The 22574-nt window shown below is 38.7% G+C and overlaps 1 protein-coding gene across 1 annotated transcript; it reads right to left on the reverse strand.

The window, feature by feature from the left end:
• Positions 1-8182: 8182 nt before the first annotated feature.
• Positions 8183-9740, reverse strand: LOC112499918 (cilia- and flagella-associated protein 251-like). The gene is made up of 2 exons (XM_025103185.1): positions 9003-9740; positions 8183-8548 (listed from the first exon to the last, which is right to left on the reverse strand). Exons 1-2 carry the CDS (start codon positions 9738-9740, stop codon positions 8183-8185), a joined length of 1104 nt encoding a protein of 367 aa, XP_024958953.1.
• Positions 9741-22574: the final 12834 nt, after the last annotated feature.

Genomic DNA, 22574 nt, shown 5'->3' on the forward strand with positions numbered 1-22574 from the left:
TTAAATTTTAAATGTATGGTTGTGTTTCTTTATACTCTATTGCTATGAGACTCTACCTGCCATACCTCGTGTTTTTATTTTAGCGGGGTGTGACACCGCCCGATTATCAGCTTCAGCATCAGTGGACGTTCAAAAGACGATGGAACGCTGGTCTCAATGCTCATCATCAGGGACAATCTCGATGCCATCACCGAGTACCCTTCCTACCTTGGCCGATATGGATACAACGAATGGATGGAGATCAGGTAAGCCATTCAGTAATCCAAGTCAAGACATAAGACGATTATTGAGGACACCATCAGCGATCTCATCAAAAGGATGTACAGGTATGTCGTGGTCCTTGACAGGCCATCTTTGAAGAAAGGTGGGAAGAAGAAACCCAAGCTCTCTGATCCTAATGATGGACCATTCCTAAGGAACAAACATGAAACAAGGTTCTCCTTAGATGAAGTCCTGAAGGGTCATCAGAGTATAGACATTTCTATGCTGAATCTTGACTTGCCAGATAAGGGTCCCTATACACCCAATATACTGTACATTTTAAACCGAGTTAGGAGTTATATTCCTTGACTATGAAGGTGAAGTTAGATTTAAGAGAATGACAGAGCTACATCTATGTCGAATGAGTCATTTGGTTTACCTCATGCTCTGGATAGATAATAGCATGCCTGGAAAATTCATTGATCTGAAGATACGATGGGAATGTCTACGTCGAAGAAACCTTGGTGAATATGTACCTAGCTACATAGATCTAAGTGTTCTAGAATAGTTTCTCTTTGTAACAACAATCTACTTTTCCTTGTAACTTTTTGTACTATGTCTACTTTCAATGATTATTCTTATAGTCTGTAGGCACTAGACATGTACTGAACTACTTGTAATATTACCATTGACAATAAAATGAGTATTTCATGTACTTCACTGAAAAAGATCCCTGAAAAAAGTAATATGGACACAAGTCTATGAGTTCCAGTGTTACTTTTGACATTGACTGACAATCTATAAGTCAGTGAATAAACTTTCAGTTTAAGTTTCCATACTTGTAATTTTCTCTTAGATGTAACTTAAGGGAAATTCTCAAGCAGAGACTAACTCACTGAAAAAGATCCCAAAATAGTAAAAAGGGACATGTACTTTATATGTAACTTTTTCTTACTATTATTTGATAAAACAACTTTCTTTATGTTGTCTTGTTATCATCAAATAGGGGGAGATTGTTGGTCCTCTCTCTCAGTGATTTGAAGATAATCCATTTTCACTTACACGTTGTATTTATGTTTCTGTCTTTTCAGTTCCAATGATATTCACTGAGCCTGTTCAATGATCGCTGAAGAACTTGTATTATAATTCAATCAGAGACAGCGATACTTCAAGAAGACAACACTCACACCAAAGAACCTTCAGCTAATGTCGAAGACTGAAACTGAAGATTAGGGATTGGCGAGTACGTGATCTGAAGCGGTACTCAGTGATTACAAGTCTGTCTACATATGTGTGAAGACTGCTCAAGCCTCAGTGAATGCTGAAGAGACCTCCAAGTTATTTGAGCATTCAGCGATCAAAGGAAGCTTGCTTAGCATGATTTTTGTTGTCTTGTCCTTATACACACAAAGGATAAACCCATACCTTTCTAAACGTTGGTACGGTACGGAGCCGATTAGTTGACTCTATTGCCCACCAACTTTAGTTAAGGATGTCTGCTCATGAATAGTGTTTTTTGTACTATTCACTGTAGCAAAGGACAAGCCTTCCTCTTAAGGCTTGACACGCACTCTAACCCTACCATTTTGCATTAAATGAACATTTAATGCACCGGGTATAAATAGAAGTGTTTCTTCTCCATGAAGAGTGTGCGCAACTCACTCTCTAAACCTAATTCTTACTTTGAGCATTTTCTAGCTTAAGTAAAGGAACTTTTCTTACAGCATTTCTTTTCTCATTTGATAAGAATCTGTGTGTAATCAAAGATTGTTTAGATAGGTTTTCTTACCTTATCTTTTCGCAAACAATCTTGTAAAATTTGTATTGATCTTCTTTATCAATATATTTTTTAAATTTGAAAATATTGTGTTTGTATTCATCCCCCCTTCTACAAACTGTTTTACTTATCTTGTAGACCCTCAAGGGACCAACACTTATACTATAAAATATACAACTCAAAAATTTCAAAAGTACATGCTCTTATATCTCAACATTTTATCTCCAAAACATGGCTAATTAAGATCTTCATACAGCTAAGCACAGAGGGAAGTATTTCACAAAAATATTATTTCCCTTATTATCATTACCTGCACACATATTTTGAAAACACAAAATGAGGGTTAGACATAAATGTCTAGTGAGAATCCCTTTTTATGTAATGTAGAGTGTAGATCACCAAAACATTTATTTAAATATTTCATTCTGAAAGTCAGGAAGTAAAATCACATTCTGCTCAAGTCCATGGGCCTCTGGTTCCAAATATGATACTTAGAAATATTTTTTTAATCAGGACCAGATCCCCTCTGGTTTCTCTACCAGGGCCTCTGGTTGTACTAACCAGAGCCTCTTGCTCAGGTAATTCCTCATAATATTCCTTGTCTTGACTTTGTAAATAAAGAAGTAGCTTTTCCATAACTAAAATGATTAAAAGAGAGTTCATGTTCGACGAGAGCTTCTGGTTCAAAGAACATGACCAACCAGAGTCTCTGGTTTAACGTGTAAGTCAACCAGAGCTCCTTTGGTATGTTTTTCATAAAAGATTCTAAGTATAAAATTCTTTTCTTAAAAACTTCTTAAAATACGATTTTGACACAGAAGCTCTTATCAATAGATACAGAGCCTCTGGTCCAACTAGCATATTTAACAAGAACTTGCATATTTCTCAAATTAATAACCAAAATCCTCTGGTCCAATAGTGAGGACCAACCAGAGCTCCTCTTGTTCCTCATGAAAATGAACATTCTATTCCAAAACACTTTTAACCAAAATTAATGACCATAGGCCACATTTTTCCCGTAACCATAACATCAATACTATTATTTCAAATAAGAACAACATCTCTGAATCCTCAAATAACCAAGAAGTGAGAACTCCAATCTGTTGTAATCTTAAAAGATATAATAGCAATAGTTATACCATGCACACACAACAACCATCCTTATTACATCCAAATTCCCCTTAATAGCAATAATTATATTCATTATACACAACGACCATCCTTATTTCCCATGAAAATCTTATGAACTATTTCATCCAATGATAGGCTGAAGTCAATTCTGTCAGAGTGAACCTCGTTCATAGTTTTAATCAATCATATCCTCAAAACAGATTTATGTTCAAACCCTTTAAATCACCAGAACAATCTGCTCTGCATATGATTTCTAAAATCTTCGGTTTCTCTTTAAATTCTCAAAACAGGGTATTATTCCCCAAAACTGTTTTAAAGAACAGTTTCTGCTTAAATTTCCTCAAACCAGATTCCAATTTCAGAATCATAAAATATTTCTTTAAAAAAAACTGTTTAGAAATAGTTATACCAATTTTTTTCTAATTCTCAAGTTAACAAAACTCAACAGTTTATAAAATCACACAGTTTATAATCGATAGTAGTTTAAAAACTCACCTTAACAGGCGCAGATTCTGCATATTATAAGTACATAGTAAATCTTCAAATCACTTTTTGTGTAGAAATCTTTCTCAATATACTTCCATCCGCCACACATAACCTTTCTTCCTCTCAAAAGGTTTCTTTTCAAAATAAAGATAAGATAAGATCTTATCTTTTCCTCTTTTATATATATATTTCTAACAAAGGTGGTGATAATTTCTATAATTATAAAATTATTGGCGGTGAAGGCTTTAATCAATAAGAGTAATTTAGGCGGTGGGTTTTTATTATAAAACTTATGATTTCTTAGTCATGAAAGTATGAGTTTTTAAAACATTATAATAATATTTTTCACCAAAATATTCTATCACATGTATGCACCACCTCATATATGTTTCAGATAATTCATACATGCATCATGTTTATTGCACATATTCAATCCATGTATTTATACTTAGGATAATATGCATGCTATCACATAACTCACATAATAAACACATAAGATTACCTTGACCCAGGTTTGCAGAAAACCCGCTTATAACAGAGGAACTGTATTCTAGATACAAAGGCTCTATATAGTACATGAAGAGGCTCCGTATGTACTATACATAGGCTTTGTATATTGGAATGTAGTTGAAATGATAGATCATAAAGATTTTGAAACCAGAGTAGGTTTTATTAGCACCAAAATTATTTCAAGAATGAAAGATAACATACCTTTTGAGTTATCCAAAGACTCATGGATGCATAACAGAGATTCTGATCATCACGAATTAACTTGATGACACAGAGGTTCTGTATAGTACATACAGAGGCTCTGGGTCATGGAATTTCAACTCTCTCCCTTGATTGATGTGCTAGGCTTTCCTCCCCCTTAAACCATGCTTGGAGCAAAATATGATAAAATATGCATGAGCAATAGTTTAAGGTATGGAGGCTCTGTATGACAAAATTTTGAGAGATGACCAAGATGGATATAATAAAGAACAGATATATGCCAACTTTGAATACAGAGGTAGTCTACTTGCCTATGACTCGATGAAAGAAGGATCTACTAGATTGCCTGACAAAAGGTATCTTGCTTACCAGAACCCACCATCGGCTTATCGGCTCTTTGCCTTCCGCTGTCTCGACTTTGGATCTTAGCAATCAAAACGTTTGTCTGTACAAATGATCTAGGCCTGTATCTGAATAGTACATACAGAGGCTCTGGCTCTTTATTGCATGTTGAGCATACCCAAATTGCTAATTAGAAAATTGAATCTCTTTTCATCAATTTGTTTTTGTAAGGACATCAGCAAGATGGAAATCTGTTGAAACAAAGTACATCTGGATAGTACCTTTCTCTACATTGTCTTTGATGAAGTGGTAGCGAACATCGATGTGCTTGGTTTTTGAGTGTTGTACATGGTTTGCAGTTCTGGCTATTGCACTCTGTGAGTCACATAGAATGGGAATCTTTTCAAACTCGATACCATAATCTTTGAGTCGAGTCTTCATCCATATGACCTATGAACACCAACTTGCTACAACAACATAATCTACTCTGCACTAGATGTTGACACAAAATTCTACTTCTTGGATGTCTAACTCACTAGCTTGTTTCCAAATAGTTTACAGCTTCCCGATGTGCTCTTGCTATCGAGCTTACACCCTGCATTATCAGAATCTATATATAAGCAATAAGATCAAAGCCATAATGCTTTGGATACCAATGACCCAAATATTGAGTTCCTTTGAGGTATCTAAAGATTCTTTTAACCGCAGACAAGTGAGATTCTTTAGGATTTGCTTGAAATCTAGCACAGAGACATGTAGAAAACATTATATCTGGCCTACTTGCCATGAAATACATAAGCGACACAATCATTCCCTGGTAATTTTTGACAACCACCGATTTTCCAGATGGATCAGCGTCAAGCATAGTACCCGTGGCGATTGGTGTTCTCATAGTTGTTGAGTTATGAAGTTTTTATTTCTTCAAGATGTTAGAGACATACTTGGTTTGATTTATAAAAATGCCCTCTTCAGTTTGTTTTACAAGGAAACTGAGGAAGAAAGTTATTTCTCCCATTATGCTCATTTCAAACTCACTCTTTATTAAATCAGAGAACTTGTCACAATAACTATGATTCGTTGAACCAAATATAATATTGTGATAACTTGGTCTTGGTTATCACATGAGGTAATTATTATGTGATTATTTGATATATGATTACATGAATATGTGGTTAATTGTTATAATTAATCATATGGGTACATGCTTTCAGGAGATCAATAAGTGACTATGCGCATATATGCATGCTTTGTATGCATAGAAGTATATGTGGTATTTGTGTGCATGAATTTATTTGCATGCGTATGATGTATATACATGGTGTGTTAAAAGAAGTTTTATAATACATATTATTTAAACCGCCTTTCTATTTATGGAAAGGTATAAAAATGGAAGGGTTAGGAGAAGGCATGCTACTTGCCATTTTGAAAAGAAATTGAGAGTTTCTGTGGTTTTCATTGGAGTCTAAAGTAGGAATCAATTTTGATCCGTATTTGCATTTTCCATCTTCAAAATCAATCTTGAAAAGGTGAGTGTTTATTTAAAAACAGCCTTTGAATATGTGTTGAACCCATATACTCTTACTTGGTAGAAACACAGTTTATAAAAGATGAGAATTAAACGCAAACAATGTAACTTGAATAATTAAACGAAATATTCAAGATGAAAGTAAAAACAATGAGTAAACTTGAATATGTCGAATGCTTTTATTGATAAAACGATGAACAATTGAAGCAAAACATAATCTCACATAATATACGTATAGTATAAGTCGCTCCTTCAGGTTATTTAAACCTGAGGCGAAAGCCTCCTTATTCGCCTAGGTCTATCAAACTATGCTATAAAATAGGCTTGAAACTCTGAGCTAGAGATCTTCCATTTATTGCGCGTTTCGAAACACCACTCCCATTTATGGTTCCACCAATACAGTCCAAAAAGAAATTATATTGATGCCCTAGAGATCTTCATTTGGTGCAGTGACAGTCAATTGATCCACTCCTAGATCCAGAGGTAGTTGGAAATCAAACTTGCATCTGAAGTCGAGCAGGTTTGTCATCGTTTGGCGTATGGCAGAGTTGGCAACAACGTATTTGACCCCCTTGTCCTTTTTGTGATCTGTGAAGTAAAACAGAGAGAGAAGATCCCACGGATTCAGATTTATAAGGTCACAATCTGTGAACATGCAGATCTGTCCGTGAGACCTCTCCACCGTATACTCATAGAAGATAATCTGGTTATGCACAAAAGTACGCTTCTTGATGTCGATGACTTTCTTGATGCCATCGACGAAATGGACTACAGAGATGGCATGAGTGTAGCGATCTAGGAATCTCTGCCTGATATGCTCTTGAACCATTGGATGAAGACTGATTTTTTGGACCGGCGTCTCTTTTCGTAGGTTGTAGAGGAACTGGTAGATATCCTCGCTGTCTGCTTTGTCCTTAATTGGTTGATCAAGGGGTGTTGGTGTAAACATTGCATCCATGCTTTTCTTGATCTTTTGGACACGATCAGAGGGATGCTTCCATTTCGGCCTGCTGCTTGCGCCTTCTAAGTCTGCTCTGGTAGGTTTGACAGGTACCCGCTGCCTCATAGTAGGAGTGACTACCCTGGTCCCTTGAGCAGGGACCCTAGATCTGTGTGTATGTTGTTGTGGTGGAGGAGCAGCAACATAATTGCCTTCTAGAGGAACGGCAACTGGAATGCGCAAAAGTGATGGATCAGCTACATTCACAGCTACCACCTCTTCTTCTTGTCCTCTGGATGTAGGAGCAGCCGTGTCCATGGCGTATTCTATTGATGAAGACAGAGCCAGATCTGAATCATCTGATTCATAGATAGATAGAAGATATATCACTTTCGTTTTCTTTTGTAGCCCGGTTGGCTCTGCCTGAGATACCATAGGCATCTTCCCTTTGCGAAGCGCCTCTTCTTGTTCTGACGCTGGTTGGCTCTATGCCCTCTGTCTTGAAGGATCTTGTGCTGGTTGGCGAGGGGCAGAGGACGTTGGTGCAGAGGGGGCAGCTGTAGGTGTAACACTTGGAATGGTTGCTTGATAGCTCAAACTGAGATGCCATGGGCATCTTCCCTTTGCGAAGCGCCTCTTCTTGTTCTAGCGCTGGTTGGCTTTGTGCCCTCTGCCTTGAAGGATCTTGTGCTGGTTGGCGAGGGGCAGAGGACGTTGGTGCAGAGGGGGCAACTATAGGTGTAACACTTGGAATGACTGTTGGATAGTTCTCCCCCTCTTGACGATTTTGAGGACCAGACTGGTCTGGTTCCTCATCATCATCAAGTCGTCTTTTCTTTGATGGCTCAACACATAGAGAAGAGTTCATTTGTCTTTTTAGCCTCGACTCCTCTGCTTGAGGCATAGACTTGATTTTCTCCTCAAAGACTTTGAGGAGATCTTCGACTGCATCGCCAACACGTTGAATCTCGATGTCTGATCGATAGTTGAACTTGGCCAGAGAGAGTGTGATGGCCGCCGCTGTTTTGGTGGCTTTGTTGTTGAAATCAAAAGTGAAGTTGGCCACCTTCTATAGAAGTCTGTCACCCAGAGCATTCATTGCGCTCTGAGTGACATGGTCCACAGGTACATTCAGAGGGATGATCGCCTGGGCATCTTGGGAAGTGGATACCTCACCCCTCTTCATGGATGTTATGACCTCTTTCAAGGCCTCTGCATTGTGTGCCGTTAATTCCATCAAAGTATCAAGACGAAAAGCATTTGTCGAAGACTCAGCTCTCAATACTGCCAAGGATGCTCGTATCTCATCCARAGCAGGTGCAGAAGGGGATGGCTCTGCACGGGCCAAGATGAGTTTTAGCTCTTCCAAGGAGCACCGCACAGAGGTGACAAGGGAATGGAACTCTTCCCTTGTGACATATGTTGGTTGAGTAACCTCTGGTTCAACACATGGGCCAGATTGAGTCCCCGTTCCAGGGATGCCTTCATTCGACTTGGTTGATGTTGGTCGGGGAAGGACTTCCAGCGGATCCTTGTGGTTCTCTGTGAGGAGAATTCACTACTGCTGTTCTATTAGGGAGAGTATCCAAGGATGGTTCAGAACCAGCCAGAGGACTCTCCATGAGTGGACTAGGAGACTGGTCAAGAGTCTCCAAGTCTTGTGCACCTATTCCTTGCTCTGAACAAGGTTGGGAGTCTACACGTGTAGAGGAAACAAATTCCTCTGTATGGGAAAGTAGCATGATATGGGAAGACATATCACTTATATGTTCAAAGGTTGCACCCTTTTGAGAGGGTGTTCCCTGTGGTGTGGCTTCCCTTTGGCTGTGATAACCAGAGGCAGATGAGACCTCTGGTTGGATAGGCTGGTTTGGGTTCGAGGTGCGCACCTCTGTTTCAATGACTTTCGTGTCTCGACCACCATAGTCAAATGATTTGTTTGCACTGGGAGTTGGGGTGTCGAAATGGATGTGCTTATTTACCCTGGGTTGCTCTGGCTCATCCTGAGGCAGAGTAGCTGCTGCACCTCCTCCCTTTTTTTCTTCTTCACTTTCCTCTTCTTCACTCTCAATCTCTTCTTCTTTTTCTTCCTCACTCTCCTCACTAGAATTGTAAGACCTAGCAGCATCATCGAAATACTCTTGGTCATCATCGTGGTTAGAGCTAGAGGATTGATGAGCTTCTTCCTCTACTCTGCATCTAGCCTTTTCCCTTAAGCGAGCTATCTCATCCTGTTGAGCTTTTTCTGCTCGCTCTGCCTCTTCTTGTTTACGAGCAAGTTCAGCCAATCTCTCTTGCTCTGCTTGCTCTGCTTCTGCCCTTTTCTTCCTCTCCCTCTCTATTTTCTTTTTCTTCGCCTCCTCTCGTTTTCTTTGTTCCTCCCTCTCTCGCTCTACTCTCACCACCTCTTCCTCTGCTTGAGGCCTTAAGGTGTCCTCTGTTCTTTCTTCCTCTTCAGCTATTCCTATGCATACCGGGGTTCGAGGCACTAGTTCTAGTGCCTCGCATGTTGGTCTGTACGCTCTACTAATCTTCTTCGTCTTCATATATGCATATAGCTTCTTTGGAATGGGCCTTTTTGTTGCATTGCCCTCCTTGTTGACTGTTGGCCTATAGTGAGTCAGCATGTTCACTTTATACGCGGGCAGATGACCCACATCGATATTGTTGTCGTCTAGAGCAGGCCTTAGGAGAAGACCCAAGAAGCGCGGAAACAACAGAGTTTGAAGTTCTTTTCTTTTGGCCACTTCTTGACATTTCTTGGCCATAGTAGCCTTGAACTCTGTATAGAGTATCAAGGAGTAATCCAAAGATAAGTCGAAGACGATGCCATACAATATTTGCATAATGTTCGTGGAGCACATGTCGAGGCTCCAAAATCTTCCCTGTCAGGGATCTGTTGACCAATGTGAACAATGTATTCCATATTGGAGGTAGATATTGACGACGATATTGTGACGGGTACTGGATTGCCTTGTTGTACCCCAAAAATTTCAAGAAGGCCATGATCTCATCCCCAGATGGGAGAGGGGCGTACTCAGCAAGCCCTAGGTCTGTTTTCGTTGGGATTTCAAGAACATGCGAAAATATGGACCTAGATATGTGAACAGTGACAAATTCCTTTGAGGATGAGACATAAAAATCTCCAACGATTCCTCTTTGAGAGTCAGTAATGGCGCAAGATTGCCAGTATTCTTGGATATACCTTTCAGGTACAAGGTCATCCTTGTTTGTCAAAGCAGGGTTTAGGAAGTGATTTTGGAGGATGTTGATGATTGGGTGGTATTTTTGGTCAAAGTTTTCAAGAGAGAGGTGGAGGGCATGGTTATTGGGTTTGATTGGAAAAAGAACCAAGTTTTGACTGGTTTCCTCAACGGTTTTGTGGGTTGTGGTGTGTGTTTGGGAATTTCCAGACTCAGAAGACGACATAGTTGCAGGTTTTTGGGTGAAAAAGAAAGGTTTGAAGAAAGCTAGGGTTTCAAGAATTAGTTCTTGATTCTTAAAATGGGTGAAGAAAAGGATTAATAGAACTTACTTGACAAACGGGATGATGATTCGTTCACAAAATGGTGTTCTAGTAACTGGTATGAAAGCTTGAAGAAGGAATAATGGCGGTTTGGAGGTTAAAGACGACGACAGTTCTTGAATTTCTTTGTAAGCGTAAAGAGTAATTTGTGGGTAGATAATTTGTTTAAATAGAAAAAATAAAGTACTCGAGTAATTGCGCCCCAAACGTCAGATTAAAAATTGAAGCGGTTTTTGAACAGCCTGTGGGGACGCGCCATGTGGACTGCCAGCTGCAAGTGGCGCCTCTCACGTTTGAAAAATTAAGCTCACAGGCGGTGACGCAGTTTAAATGACAGTCATTTAAAAATATTAAAAATAAAGAACCGTACGCCTTCTTAATAAAATAATATATTTTGAATTTTTAAAAAAAATTTGACAAGTGTTAATACTCTGGTTTGTGAAAAATAAAGGTTTTGAAAAGAACCAGAGTACTACATGAAGAGAAAACATACCTTAGGATCTCATACAGAGACTCGTGGTTTTGTATAGGACTTGAAGAGAAAACATAGTTGAGTCTTCATTCATATCACTTGGGAACAGCAACTGGCTGGAGCTACATATTCTGCTTCAGTTGTGGAAGTAGAGACGCAGTTCTGCTTCTTTGAGGTCCATCTTATGAGCTTGTCTCCAAGTAATTAGCAGCTCCATGATGTACTCTTTCGATCAAGTTTACAACCTGGATGATCAGAATCTGTGTACGCAATAAGATCAAAACCAGAATGCTTTGGATACCAGAGACCTAGAAATTGAGTTCCCTTAAGGTATCTAAAGATTATTTTCACAGTAGAAAGGTGAGATTCCTTTGGGTTTGCTTGAAATCGAGCACAGAGACATGTAGCAAACATGATGTCTGGTCTACTAGCCGTGAGGTATAGTAGTGATCCAATCATTCCACCGTAAGTCTTAACATCCACCGGTTTTCCAGATGGATCTGTGTCAAGCTTAGTTCCCGTAGCGATTGGTGTTCTCATGGTGGAAGAGTTGTGGAGTTGGTATTTCTTTAATATGTCAGAGACATACTTAGCTTGGCTAATGAAAATACCATCCTCCCTCTGTTTACTTGCAAGCCGAGGAAGAATGTTAATTCTCCCATCATGCTTATTTCAAGCTCGCTCTTCATCAATGCATAGAACTTATCACAATGCCTCTGGTTCGTTGAACCAAAGATAATGTCGTCCACATAGATCTGTACTAAGAGCATCTCACCTTTATATATCTTAATAAATAAAGTAGTATCGATTTTACCTTTTTCAAAACCATTAGACATGAGAAAAGACGAGAGACGTTCATACCAGGCTCGAGGTGCTTCCTTAAGTCTATACAGAGCTTTGTCCAAGAAGTAGACGTACTCTAGGTGTGTGGAGCTTTCATACCCTGGAGGTTGTTGAACGTAGACTTCCTCCTTCAGCTTACCATTCAAGAAGGCTGACTTAATGTCCATTTGATAGACTCTGAATCCCTTATGTGCAGAGAAGGCTAAGAACAAGAGTATAGCTTCTAGCCTTGCTACTGGCGCAAAGGTCTCATCATAGTCGATGCCTTCTTCCTGGCAATAGCCTTTTGCTATGAGCCTAGCTATATTTCTTACCATGATCCCATCCTCATCCTTCTTGTTCCTGAAAACCCATTTACAACCAATTGCAATTTTTTCCTTTGGCAAAGGTACAAGAGTCCATACCTTATTCCTCTCAAATTGTTGGAGCTCTTCTTGCATGGCGTCGGCCCAACTAGGGTCTTGAAGGGCTTCATGGACTTTCTTAGGCTCTACCATGCTTAGAAAGTTTACGAATAAACATTCATTAGCCGTGGCAGCCCTTGTCTTTACACCGCTTGAATGTTCACCAATGATTTGGTGAAGACGATGATCCTTTGTCCATCTTGTTCTTGGGACAGATACAGAAGTAGGGGACGTTTGATCATGCTCCATAGGCATATTCGGCCTTGAGCTCGATGATGGCGAGGAAGTTTCTGCTTGCTCGCCCTCGGATGATGGTACAGAGGAACCAGGTGCAGAACCATAGGTATTATGCTCTGGATCTATGAGACTAGGCTCTAATGCAGAGCTTGTTTCCTCTGGATGTGGGTTGGCATGATCACCAGAGGAAGCAGAGGTGTGTGAAGGACCAAAGTCAGATGTACTTGTCGTTTGTGGTTCCTCACTTACACTCGCAGATTCATCTCTTGTTGCACGTACAGAGATGTCTTCATTGCCATAGAAGTCTTCAAATAAGAGCTTGAGTTCCAATTCCCTTGACTTCATTTGAGAATTGGAAGTCTGTTTGTTAAGCTCGAGTCCAAAGCTGAGGTACTCTGAAGTCACTAGTTCTTTATCGTCGAACGAGACGTTGATGCTTTCCATGATCATCTTGGTTCGTTGATTGAAGACTCTGTATGCCTTGGCTTTGGTGGAATAACCAAGGAACTTGCCTTCATCTGCCTTCTTGTCAAACTTGCCAAGTTGATCTCGATCATTCAGGATGAAGCATCTGCAACCAAAAACATGCAAAAATTTAACGTTAGGCTTTCTTTGGTTGATTAGTTCATAAGTAGTCTTCATATGCCTCTTTACCACCGTTGCTCTATTTTGAATAGAGCAAGCGGTCGAGATGGCTTCAACCCAAAAACGGGTTGGAAGACCAGAGCTGGCTATCATGGTTCTTGCTGCTTCGACCAGAGTTCGATTCTTTCGTTCTACCACACCATTTTGTTGTGGTGTCCTTGCTGCAGAGAAGTTCTGAGTAATGCCCTATGTGTCCAAATACGCATCAATCTTGGCGTTCTTAAACTCTGTTCCATTATCACTTCTCTGCTTTTGAATTTTTCTCTGTACAAGTACTTGCATCTTGGTCATCAACTTGATTAGTATCTCTAGGATATCCGATTTCTTCCTTACAAATTCAATCCAAGTATATAGTGAGTATTCATCAATTAAGACTAAGATATACTTCTTACCAAACAAGCTCTACACAGAGATTGGGCCACAAAGATCCACATGAAGCATATGCAGAGGTCTGATACAGGACACATCTGTCTTAGTTTTGTGGGATGCTCTTTTGAGCTTTCCCATTCACATGCAGAGCAGAGATAGTCCTTTTCGAACTTTATGGTAGGAAGTTCGTCAACGAAATTATTCTTCACAAGCTTCTCTATATTTTGGAAACTGAGATGAGACAGCTTGTGGTGCCAGAGCCACGCTTCTTCACACTTGCGAGACACGAGACGGAGAGTCTCTGAATTATCTCTTGGTGAGAAGTTCATGAGATAGAGATTGCCCTTTCTATTGGCTCTTGGCAACTTCTGACCTGATTCTGACATAATGGAGCAAGCTTCCTTTTGGAACTTGACATTGTAGCCAAAATCACATAGTTGACTTATGCTCAAGAGATTATGTTTAAGCCCAGAGACATAAGCAACCTTAGAGATAGAAAACTTACCATGTAGTAGATATCTATATCCTTTATTTATCCTTGCATATTATCCCCAAATGTCACTTTTCCTCCAATCTTCTCTCTGTATGAGGAAAGCAACCTCTTATTGCCGGTCATGTGTCTTGAGCATTCGGTGTCAAGATACCAAATGTCCACATGCGGCTTCTGCAAAACAAATTATAGGGATTTAGGTACCCATTTCATAATGGGTCCACGATGATTAGAGACATAGGATAGCTTTTTAGGCTTGGGAGAGGCTTCGTCTCTTCACCTGAGTTACCAAACTTGGCTTTAGGAGCCTTCTTTCTCTTCTGGGTCTTCTTGGATTTGGTCCTTGATGACCCAGAGAGAAGACAGTTGAGATCAGAGAAATGCTGCTTTAACTTGCACAGCAGAGAGAAACATTCACAATTTTAAACACATTTTGAATGGCAAAATGATTTATTAGATTTAAAGAATAAATTATTACAATCATCCCTAGCATTGGTAGTTCTAACAAACTTCCTATCCAGATATGATTGTTTAGACAAAGAATGGGTCTTCTCTGTTTTCTTCTTTCCTACTCCTTTGGCCTTCAGAGGCCTCTCTGAAATAGAGGAATTAATATTAGATCTTGCAGCGGATTTTCCCTTTTGTTCCGGAATGAATTTAATCGGCTTAGATTTGGAATTGAACCCTTTGATGCAGAAGAAGCAGACTTTGTACTCTTAACCCTGTATTCAAACTTGGGAGCGGATCTAGCACTTGTTGCTCTGCTTATACGGCCAGAACCTAGGAGAATCTTTTTCTCAGTAGAATATTTTGCAACCTCTGGTTCATTGACTGTGACCTCTATCTTAACTTCCTCCTTAAACGAGACCACCTTTGACTCAGAGTCAGAGTCAAGAAAATCCTTGTGTGAATTTCGAAATACATAAGTATCATTAAGAACTTGAGATTCTCGTATGCATGAGCTAGAAGTTTCGTCCGTCTTTGTTTTGTGGGACATTCAAAAGTTTCCGAGGAGTTACACTCAGAAGAATCTGCATGACCTTTAGTAGGATAATTCAAGGTCTCAAGCAAGTCTTGCTTCAAAACCTGCCTTATCGTTTCTATGGAGTCATCCAATATTTTTGGATCCAGAGTTTTAAGAAAATTTCCTGTGGATGAACTCTTGATTTCATCTGGTTCAGGTTTGACAACCTCATTCTCAGTCTTGAGATGTTCGAGATTTGTAGAGCCAAAACAAAAAATCTCGTTTGTCTTATGTCTGCACTTTAAATCAACTTGCGGCACACATTTTGAAGAGTAAGAGATATTTTTGAATTTCAATTTAGGAGTTCTGGGTCCACTTTCAAGCCTACATCTTTTGAATGGCGAGGCTGTATTTAAAATAGGAAAATCTGATTTTTTTTGGCCCAACCTAAACACTGATTCAAGAGTATTTTTCTTCTTCCAGGTGAGGTCTAGGTCTGTATAACCTATCCCTGCTTTGTCCTGTTGAAAATTTACTTTTTCGTACACCTGTTGAGCATCTTGATATTTCTTGATCAAGAGCTCTTTCTTTGTAAGCTCTGGTGTAGGAACTATCTTTCCTTTTGAAAATAGTCTTTAAGGGCCTCAAAGTTTAATCTGTCTCATTTTTTTTCAAGAAGCTGTTTCTTTCTTCTTAATTGCCGCTTTTAATTCTAAGCACTATGTTTTCAAATTTCTTTCAGTGGATCGTTTTGTTTGTAAAAGTTTTTCATTTTCCACTGATAACTCTTGTTTTTCTACAGTTAGCAGTTCTGTCTCTCGTTCAAAAAATAGTTTTTCTTTTTCCAAAGATTTTCTTTTGGATTTTTCGACATAGAGCTTTTGCTGTAGATTGACGAAATTGTTAGTCAAAGCAGAGATACTCTCTTCCAGGTCAGAGTGAGAATAGCCAGAGATGGAACATACCTGGGAGTCGGAGTCAGATCCAAACTCTTCTCTGTCATTCTCAACAGCCATCCTACAGAAGTTGGCTTGGCTTCTTCTTCAGACAAGGAGTTAGAGACCCAATTCTCCTATTCTGCCATGAGGCTTCTTTGTAATCGATTGTACTTGTACTTATTTTTATAGTACATTTCGTCTTTCACTAAAGGGCCTCTACACTCTTTAGAGTAGTGCCCCATCTTTCCATATCTAAAACATCGAACACCTTGCTTCTTCTGGTCTGATGGCTCTTCATCCTTCTTGTTAGACACAGATGGAGGGTTCCTTCCTTCAAAAGATTTGCCTCTGCTTCGATCATTCTGTCTTCCTCGTTTGTCGAAGACCTTCTTCCCAAACTTCCTTTGGAATTTCTTGGTGATCAGGGCCAAGGATTGTGTAAAGGAGTTTATATTTTCGTCTTCAGAGCTGAAAGCTCTGTCTTCTTCATCATCACTCTCCAAGATGAGAGCCTTCTTTCCCTTTCTTCTCTCTTCTCTGGGTCTTCGTTGTCTGTGTGGTTGGCTTGATTTTGTCTCTTTTGAATCAAAGACAAGAGCCAGAGGTCCACCCAGAGCGACCTTGGCCTTCTGCACCTCTTGCTCTTGAGCATGCAGAGTCCGGTAAACATCGTGCAACGTCCATTACTCCAGATCTAGGTTCACCTAGAGGGACATTGTTAGGTTTCCCCATTCTACGTTCAATCTCTTCAAGAAGAGCATGTTGTTCTCCTCTTGAGTTCTGATCACGTCACATTTGCGACATTTGTTGAACAGAGTATTAAAGCGGTGATAAGTTTGTTCTAAATACTCATCGGGAAGAGCCTGGAAGCTGTTGTATTCGTTCAGGCATTGGGCATGACGATTTTTCTTCATCTTTATGCCTCCTTCCAATTGGTTAGCCAGTTGATCCCACAAATCCTTGGCGAAGTCGCACGCGTCGAGAGATTGGAAAATCTCGTTGGGAAGCACCATAATCAAAAGTCTTTTGGCCTTGTGATCCACTTCCACTCTGCGTTTATCTTCATCGTTCCGGTCACAACAAAGTTTAGGTTCTCGCCTGGCAGGTACCTCAACTGTATCAGCAGCAACAGGAATCCAATGAATGATGGTGGTAGGGACATATGGGTCATTTAAAATAGATTCATAAAGTTCTAGATCTAGACCCTCATAGAAGTTTATCATCTGAATCTTCCATTGGGGATATTCTTCCCTAATGAAAGTCGGAAGTTTTGTCAGGGAACCGACACTATACATGGAGTTCCACGATTGAGACGACATTTTAAATCAAAAATTTGAGAAGAAAACTTGATGAGAAAGATAATCGACAGACGAACGATTTCCAGATTACGTAAAAGCAAATGTTTTAAAATCACGAAGAATATGAGTGAAAATTCTTTTAAAACGAATAATCAAGAAAAATTAATAGTAGAATCCAGTCGGATATCCTACTAGTCAATGAATTTGATTAGCAGGCTCTGATACCAATTGTTGAATCTAGATACTCTTAATTGGTAGAAACACAGTTTATAAAAGATGAGAATTAAACACAAACAGTGTAACTTGAATAATTAAACGAAAATTCAAGATGAAAGTAAATACAATGAGTAAACTTAAATATGTCGAATGCTTTTATTGATAAGACGATGAACAATTGAAGCAAAACGTAATCTCATAGAATATACGTATAGTATAAGTTGGCTCCTTTAGGTTATTTAAACCTAAGGCGGAAGCCTCCTTATATCGCCTAGGTCTAACAAACTATGCTATAAAATAGGCTTGAAACTCTGAGCTGGCTGGTCTGCGTCCTTATCTTTGACTTCCCTTGAAAGGCGGAGGAGACTTGGTCAAGCCACCTCAAATCTGTTAGACACTTGCGAGAATATCTGGGCTAACACTCGCGAGAAGGTAGCCAGACGCTCTACATGTACTATGCAGAGGCTCTAGGTCTTGCAGTTGTAACTTGGTATCAAGCACTTATGCTTTTTGGCGCTGTTAGCTCTAATATTCTCTTAATGTAAAAGTATGAAAAAGTATTCTGCAAGTGTTGACAGAAGGGTATCTTCCACAGAAGACAATAGAGGACTAGCATCAGAAGCTGTTTCATCGTGCAAGTCAAGAATGACAGAACCTCTGATGTCTCACACAGAGGTTCTGGAAAATGGTCCTCTGGCAATAAGAACAAGCAAGTCTATTTCAGCAGAGCCTCTGAGATGGCTCACAGAGGGTCTGCGGTTTCGTCTTCTGTGAAGATCCTGTTTTATTATATTTCAAAGGTTGTTTGTTGTATGTACTTCTCACGTGACTAGGCCTTAATAGACTTTATTTGGACGGCTTAGATGATTTCTCTCTTTTAAGATCTTGTCAGTAAGGTCGTTAGGGACTAGTATAAATAGCAGCTTAGGCCTTTGTATTCAGTGTGCTTCCGAATTRTAATCGTCTTATTTTCAATTGAATTGAAAAATCTTTATTTCTATAAAAAAATATTGTTAGCATCAAATTAATCCTAATAATTATCTCAAAAAGTTTTATTAAGCAATCGGGGCTAAGAATGAAACATCTGAAGATGTTGTTGTGCCAAAACGTCTAAGTCTGGAAGAAGACCAACTGATGTGCTAAATCGACCAAGTATGGACGACCAGAGCCTCTGTAAGAAGAACCAAAGCCTCTGGAAGAAGAACCAGAGCCTCTGTGAAGACACCAGAACCAGAGCCTCTGTAAGAGACACCAGAGCCTCTGTGAAGAGGACTAGAGCCTCTGGTTGTATTGACCAGAGCCTCTGGAGGTGAAGAGGACCAGAACCTCTGGTTGTATTGACCAAAGCCTCTAGAGGACCAGAGCCTCTCTGGTCTGTCTATCCTCTGGTCTATCCTCTGGTCCTTCAAGACGACTATCTTCAGAATCATATTATGGATAAGGCTAATCCTATTCAAATTATCATGAATTACTGCCTATATAAGTAGTGTTTCAGGTAGAGAAAAATGTACGAGAGAAAATAGAAAATTCATTGTAAACACATAGATTAAGATACATCTTATGAGAGTTTTAGGGTTCTTGAGAGTTTGTAATTTTCCATTCAATAAAGAAAGCGCCGTCGATTTCTATTTCATCTTCTTCTTCTACAAACTCTCTTGAATTTCCTTATTAAATTGTTCTATTGTCAGATCTGTCTTTTAACAGGCGCACAAGGCTTGATCGTCCACGGGGATAGAGCGTGGGCTCTGTATGAATGGAACCTTCACTCTTGAGCAATAGCTCTGGTTCTTGATCTTCTGCATAAGAGCTCTTAGTCCAGACCGCTTCATTAGACTAAGTCCTATTGACTAGAGTAAGAGACTTCTTACTTACACTTTCACAAGATAGGCTCTAACAATATGGTTTGATTACTGGTTTATATCTTTGAAATGATGAAGTATTGAAAATGTTGTATTTGTTCTCGTTCATCATCATTGACCAATAGGGTCTTCACCAGACACTATATTGACCGGATTAACGTATATCCGGACAATGTGTTGCCAGATATGAGTATGTCCGGACACTGTGTTGAACGAATGATATTTGTACCTGGACACTTGTCCAATGAGAGTATATCTGGTCGAGTGTTACTTGGATTAGTGATCGTATGCCTGACTAATTAAGTTTGTGTCCGGACACTATATTGTCCGGAGAGGGTGTGTCCGGATTAGTTGTTTGCTTAAATGTCAGGTATCATCCTGATAAGAGTGTTCGAATGAGTATTGTCCGAATATGTGTTGTCCAGATAGACTTGTCCGGACAAGTATTGACTGGACAAGAGTTTACTTAATGAAGTTATTGATGAATTTCGAGTTTTTGATAATGGGATTTTCACAATTAACATTTAATTTGGTTTAAAACTGTTATATTGTGAAAAAGGGGCATTTTATATATGTTAAAAAAGTGGAAAAGATATTAAATGTCTCTTCTAGTTGTGGTGGCGTAAGTCTGTTCTGGTTTGAAACTATATTTTTGGGAAATGTTTCTTCTAGACGTGGTGACGTAAGTTTGTTCTGGTTTGAAACTCTATTTTGAAATGTTTCTTCCAGACGTGGTGACGTAAGTCTGTTCTGGAATGAAACTTTGTTTTAAGAAATAGTTCCTCCAGACGTGGTGACATTTGTCTATTCTGGCTTGGAACTGGGTATTGGGTACTTCCAGACGTGGTGACGTAAGTCTGTTCTAGTAAGGAACATTGTTTTAAAGAACAAATAAGGGTGGCATATGAAGGAGAGGTGTACCTATGGATATAAGGGTGGCAATTCCTGGTGTGGATAATATTATAACTCTTATTATTATCACTATCAGATACAATAATTCTAAATCAACACATTTTTGTGACTTGATGATTTAGAGGTATTGTTCTCTAGGAAATGGCGGTGTAACCACGATAGATGAAATGGAGTGCAACCGCGATAGAGGAAATGGCGGTGCAACCGCGATAGAGGAAATGGCGGTGCAACCGCGATAGATGAAATGGCGGTGCAACCACGATAGAGCCGTGATTTAGGAAATGGTGGGGTAACCACGATGTTATTTTATCATTAAGATTCAGGTTTGAACTATCTGAATGTTTGCAGTAGATTATGTTATAAGAGGGAGATTCACTCACTAGACATTTTGTTCAACCCTCAATTATTGTGTTAATTTATTTTGCAGGTCATCCATCATCACGTAATAAAGGCAAAGGGAAGATGTAGAAGAAATTATGGAAGAAAGTTCTATTATGACAAATTTTTTTGTTAAGTTAAAATGTTGATTTGTCATATGTAAATATACTTGAAATGTTTGTACTTTTTTGGTACATGGTGTATGCGAAAGTTTGAGTTTTATTGTTAGTATTGTTTAGTACATGGTGAATTGTTAGACCAGCTAATCCAGTTCAACACTCTAAGACCAAACACGTCGATATCATATATCACTTTATCAAAGATAATGTTGAAAAAGGGTCAATTGAAATGCTCTTTGTACAAACAGATTTCCAGCTTGTTGATGATTTTACAAAACCACTCGATGAGAAAATATTTTCATTTTTAGTAAGCAAGATCAGAATGTTAAATTTATCTGTATAAAGACCTGATCAATATCTTGAGGGGGAGTCTAAATCTTTAAATGTTCTTACATGTCGAATACTAACCACTTGTATGAAATTCTGAGTTGTATTCTCAAGGGGAGCACATCATATCATCATTCTGATCTGATCTAAAACTCAGGTATATCTTTATGATCTTTATCTTTATATGCTTAGAAGAAGGACAACTTCTAGGTATATGAAAATGTTTTCTTAAATGTTCAAACCACTTCTTTAATGTTATAACCGGGTTTCCGACAACCTGGGTTGAGGTCACCTATACGTGATTATTATTTGAAACTAAGTGATGACAGGCATAGTAATTAACTATTGCATGAATGGTATGCATATATGTGAAAAGGTGATATGATGCATACATGATCTATATGTGCATGAACGAGGTGCGATGCATACATGAAAATTTGAATATTTTATTGTATGAAAATGCAATATCTTCATAATGAAGCAAGGATGATTTTTAAATATTAGTTTCCACCGTCTAAAACTATTATCATAATTAAAATAATCTCCACCGCTTTGGTGAGAGTATTTAAAGAAGGAAAAGATAAGATCTTTATCTTATCACTTTTAGAAAGAAAACCTGTGAGAGAGGAAAGTGTTTGAGACGGTGGAGAGCATTCTTGAAGAAAATTGTTGTTTTAAAAGTTCTTGAAGATTCTATGAATTGTTGTATATTAAACTTGCATAATTTGTGTTGTTAAGGTGAGTTTTAAAAGTACTGTTGATTATAATCTGTTGGGTTTTGATGATTGTGGATTTTAGAACAAATCTGGTAAATATTGTTTTCTAAACAGTTTAAACCAAGTATTTATGATTTTGGATTAAAAACTATTTTGAAAAGATAAAAGCAGAAACTGTTCTTTAAAAACAGTTTTGGGAATGATATCATGTTTTAAGGATTTAAAGAGGATTAGATGATTTGAGAAATCATTTACAGAACAGATTGTTCTTGAGGTTTAAAAAGGTTTTTAATATAAACCTATTTTGAGACCATGATTGGTTAACACTATGGACGAGGTTCACTCTGATGTATATGACGTCGTTCCGTCGTTGGATGAAATATTCTATAGATTTTGATTAAAACTATGAACAAGGTTCACTTTGATAGAAATGACTGCAGCGTGTCATTGGATGAAATAGTTCATAAGAATTTCAGGGGAAATAAGGGTGGTCGTTGTGTGTGATGGATATAGTTGTTGCTATTAAGGGGAATTATGGATGTAATATGGATGGTCGTTGTGTGTGCATAGTATAACTATTGCTATTATATCTTTTAAGATTACAACAGATTGGAGTTCTCACTTCTTGGTGATTTGAGAATTTGGAGATGTTGTTCTTATTAGAAATAATAGTATTGATGTTATAGTTACGGGAAAATATGGCCTATGGTCATTGGTTTTGGTTAAAAGTGTTTTGGAAAAGAGGGGC

Source organism: Cynara cardunculus (genome assembly GCF_001531365.2).
Source record: "Cynara cardunculus var. scolymus isolate 2C chromosome LG 17, CcrdV1, whole genome shotgun sequence".
NCBI lineage: Eukaryota > Viridiplantae > Streptophyta > Magnoliopsida > Asterales > Asteraceae > Cynara > Cynara cardunculus.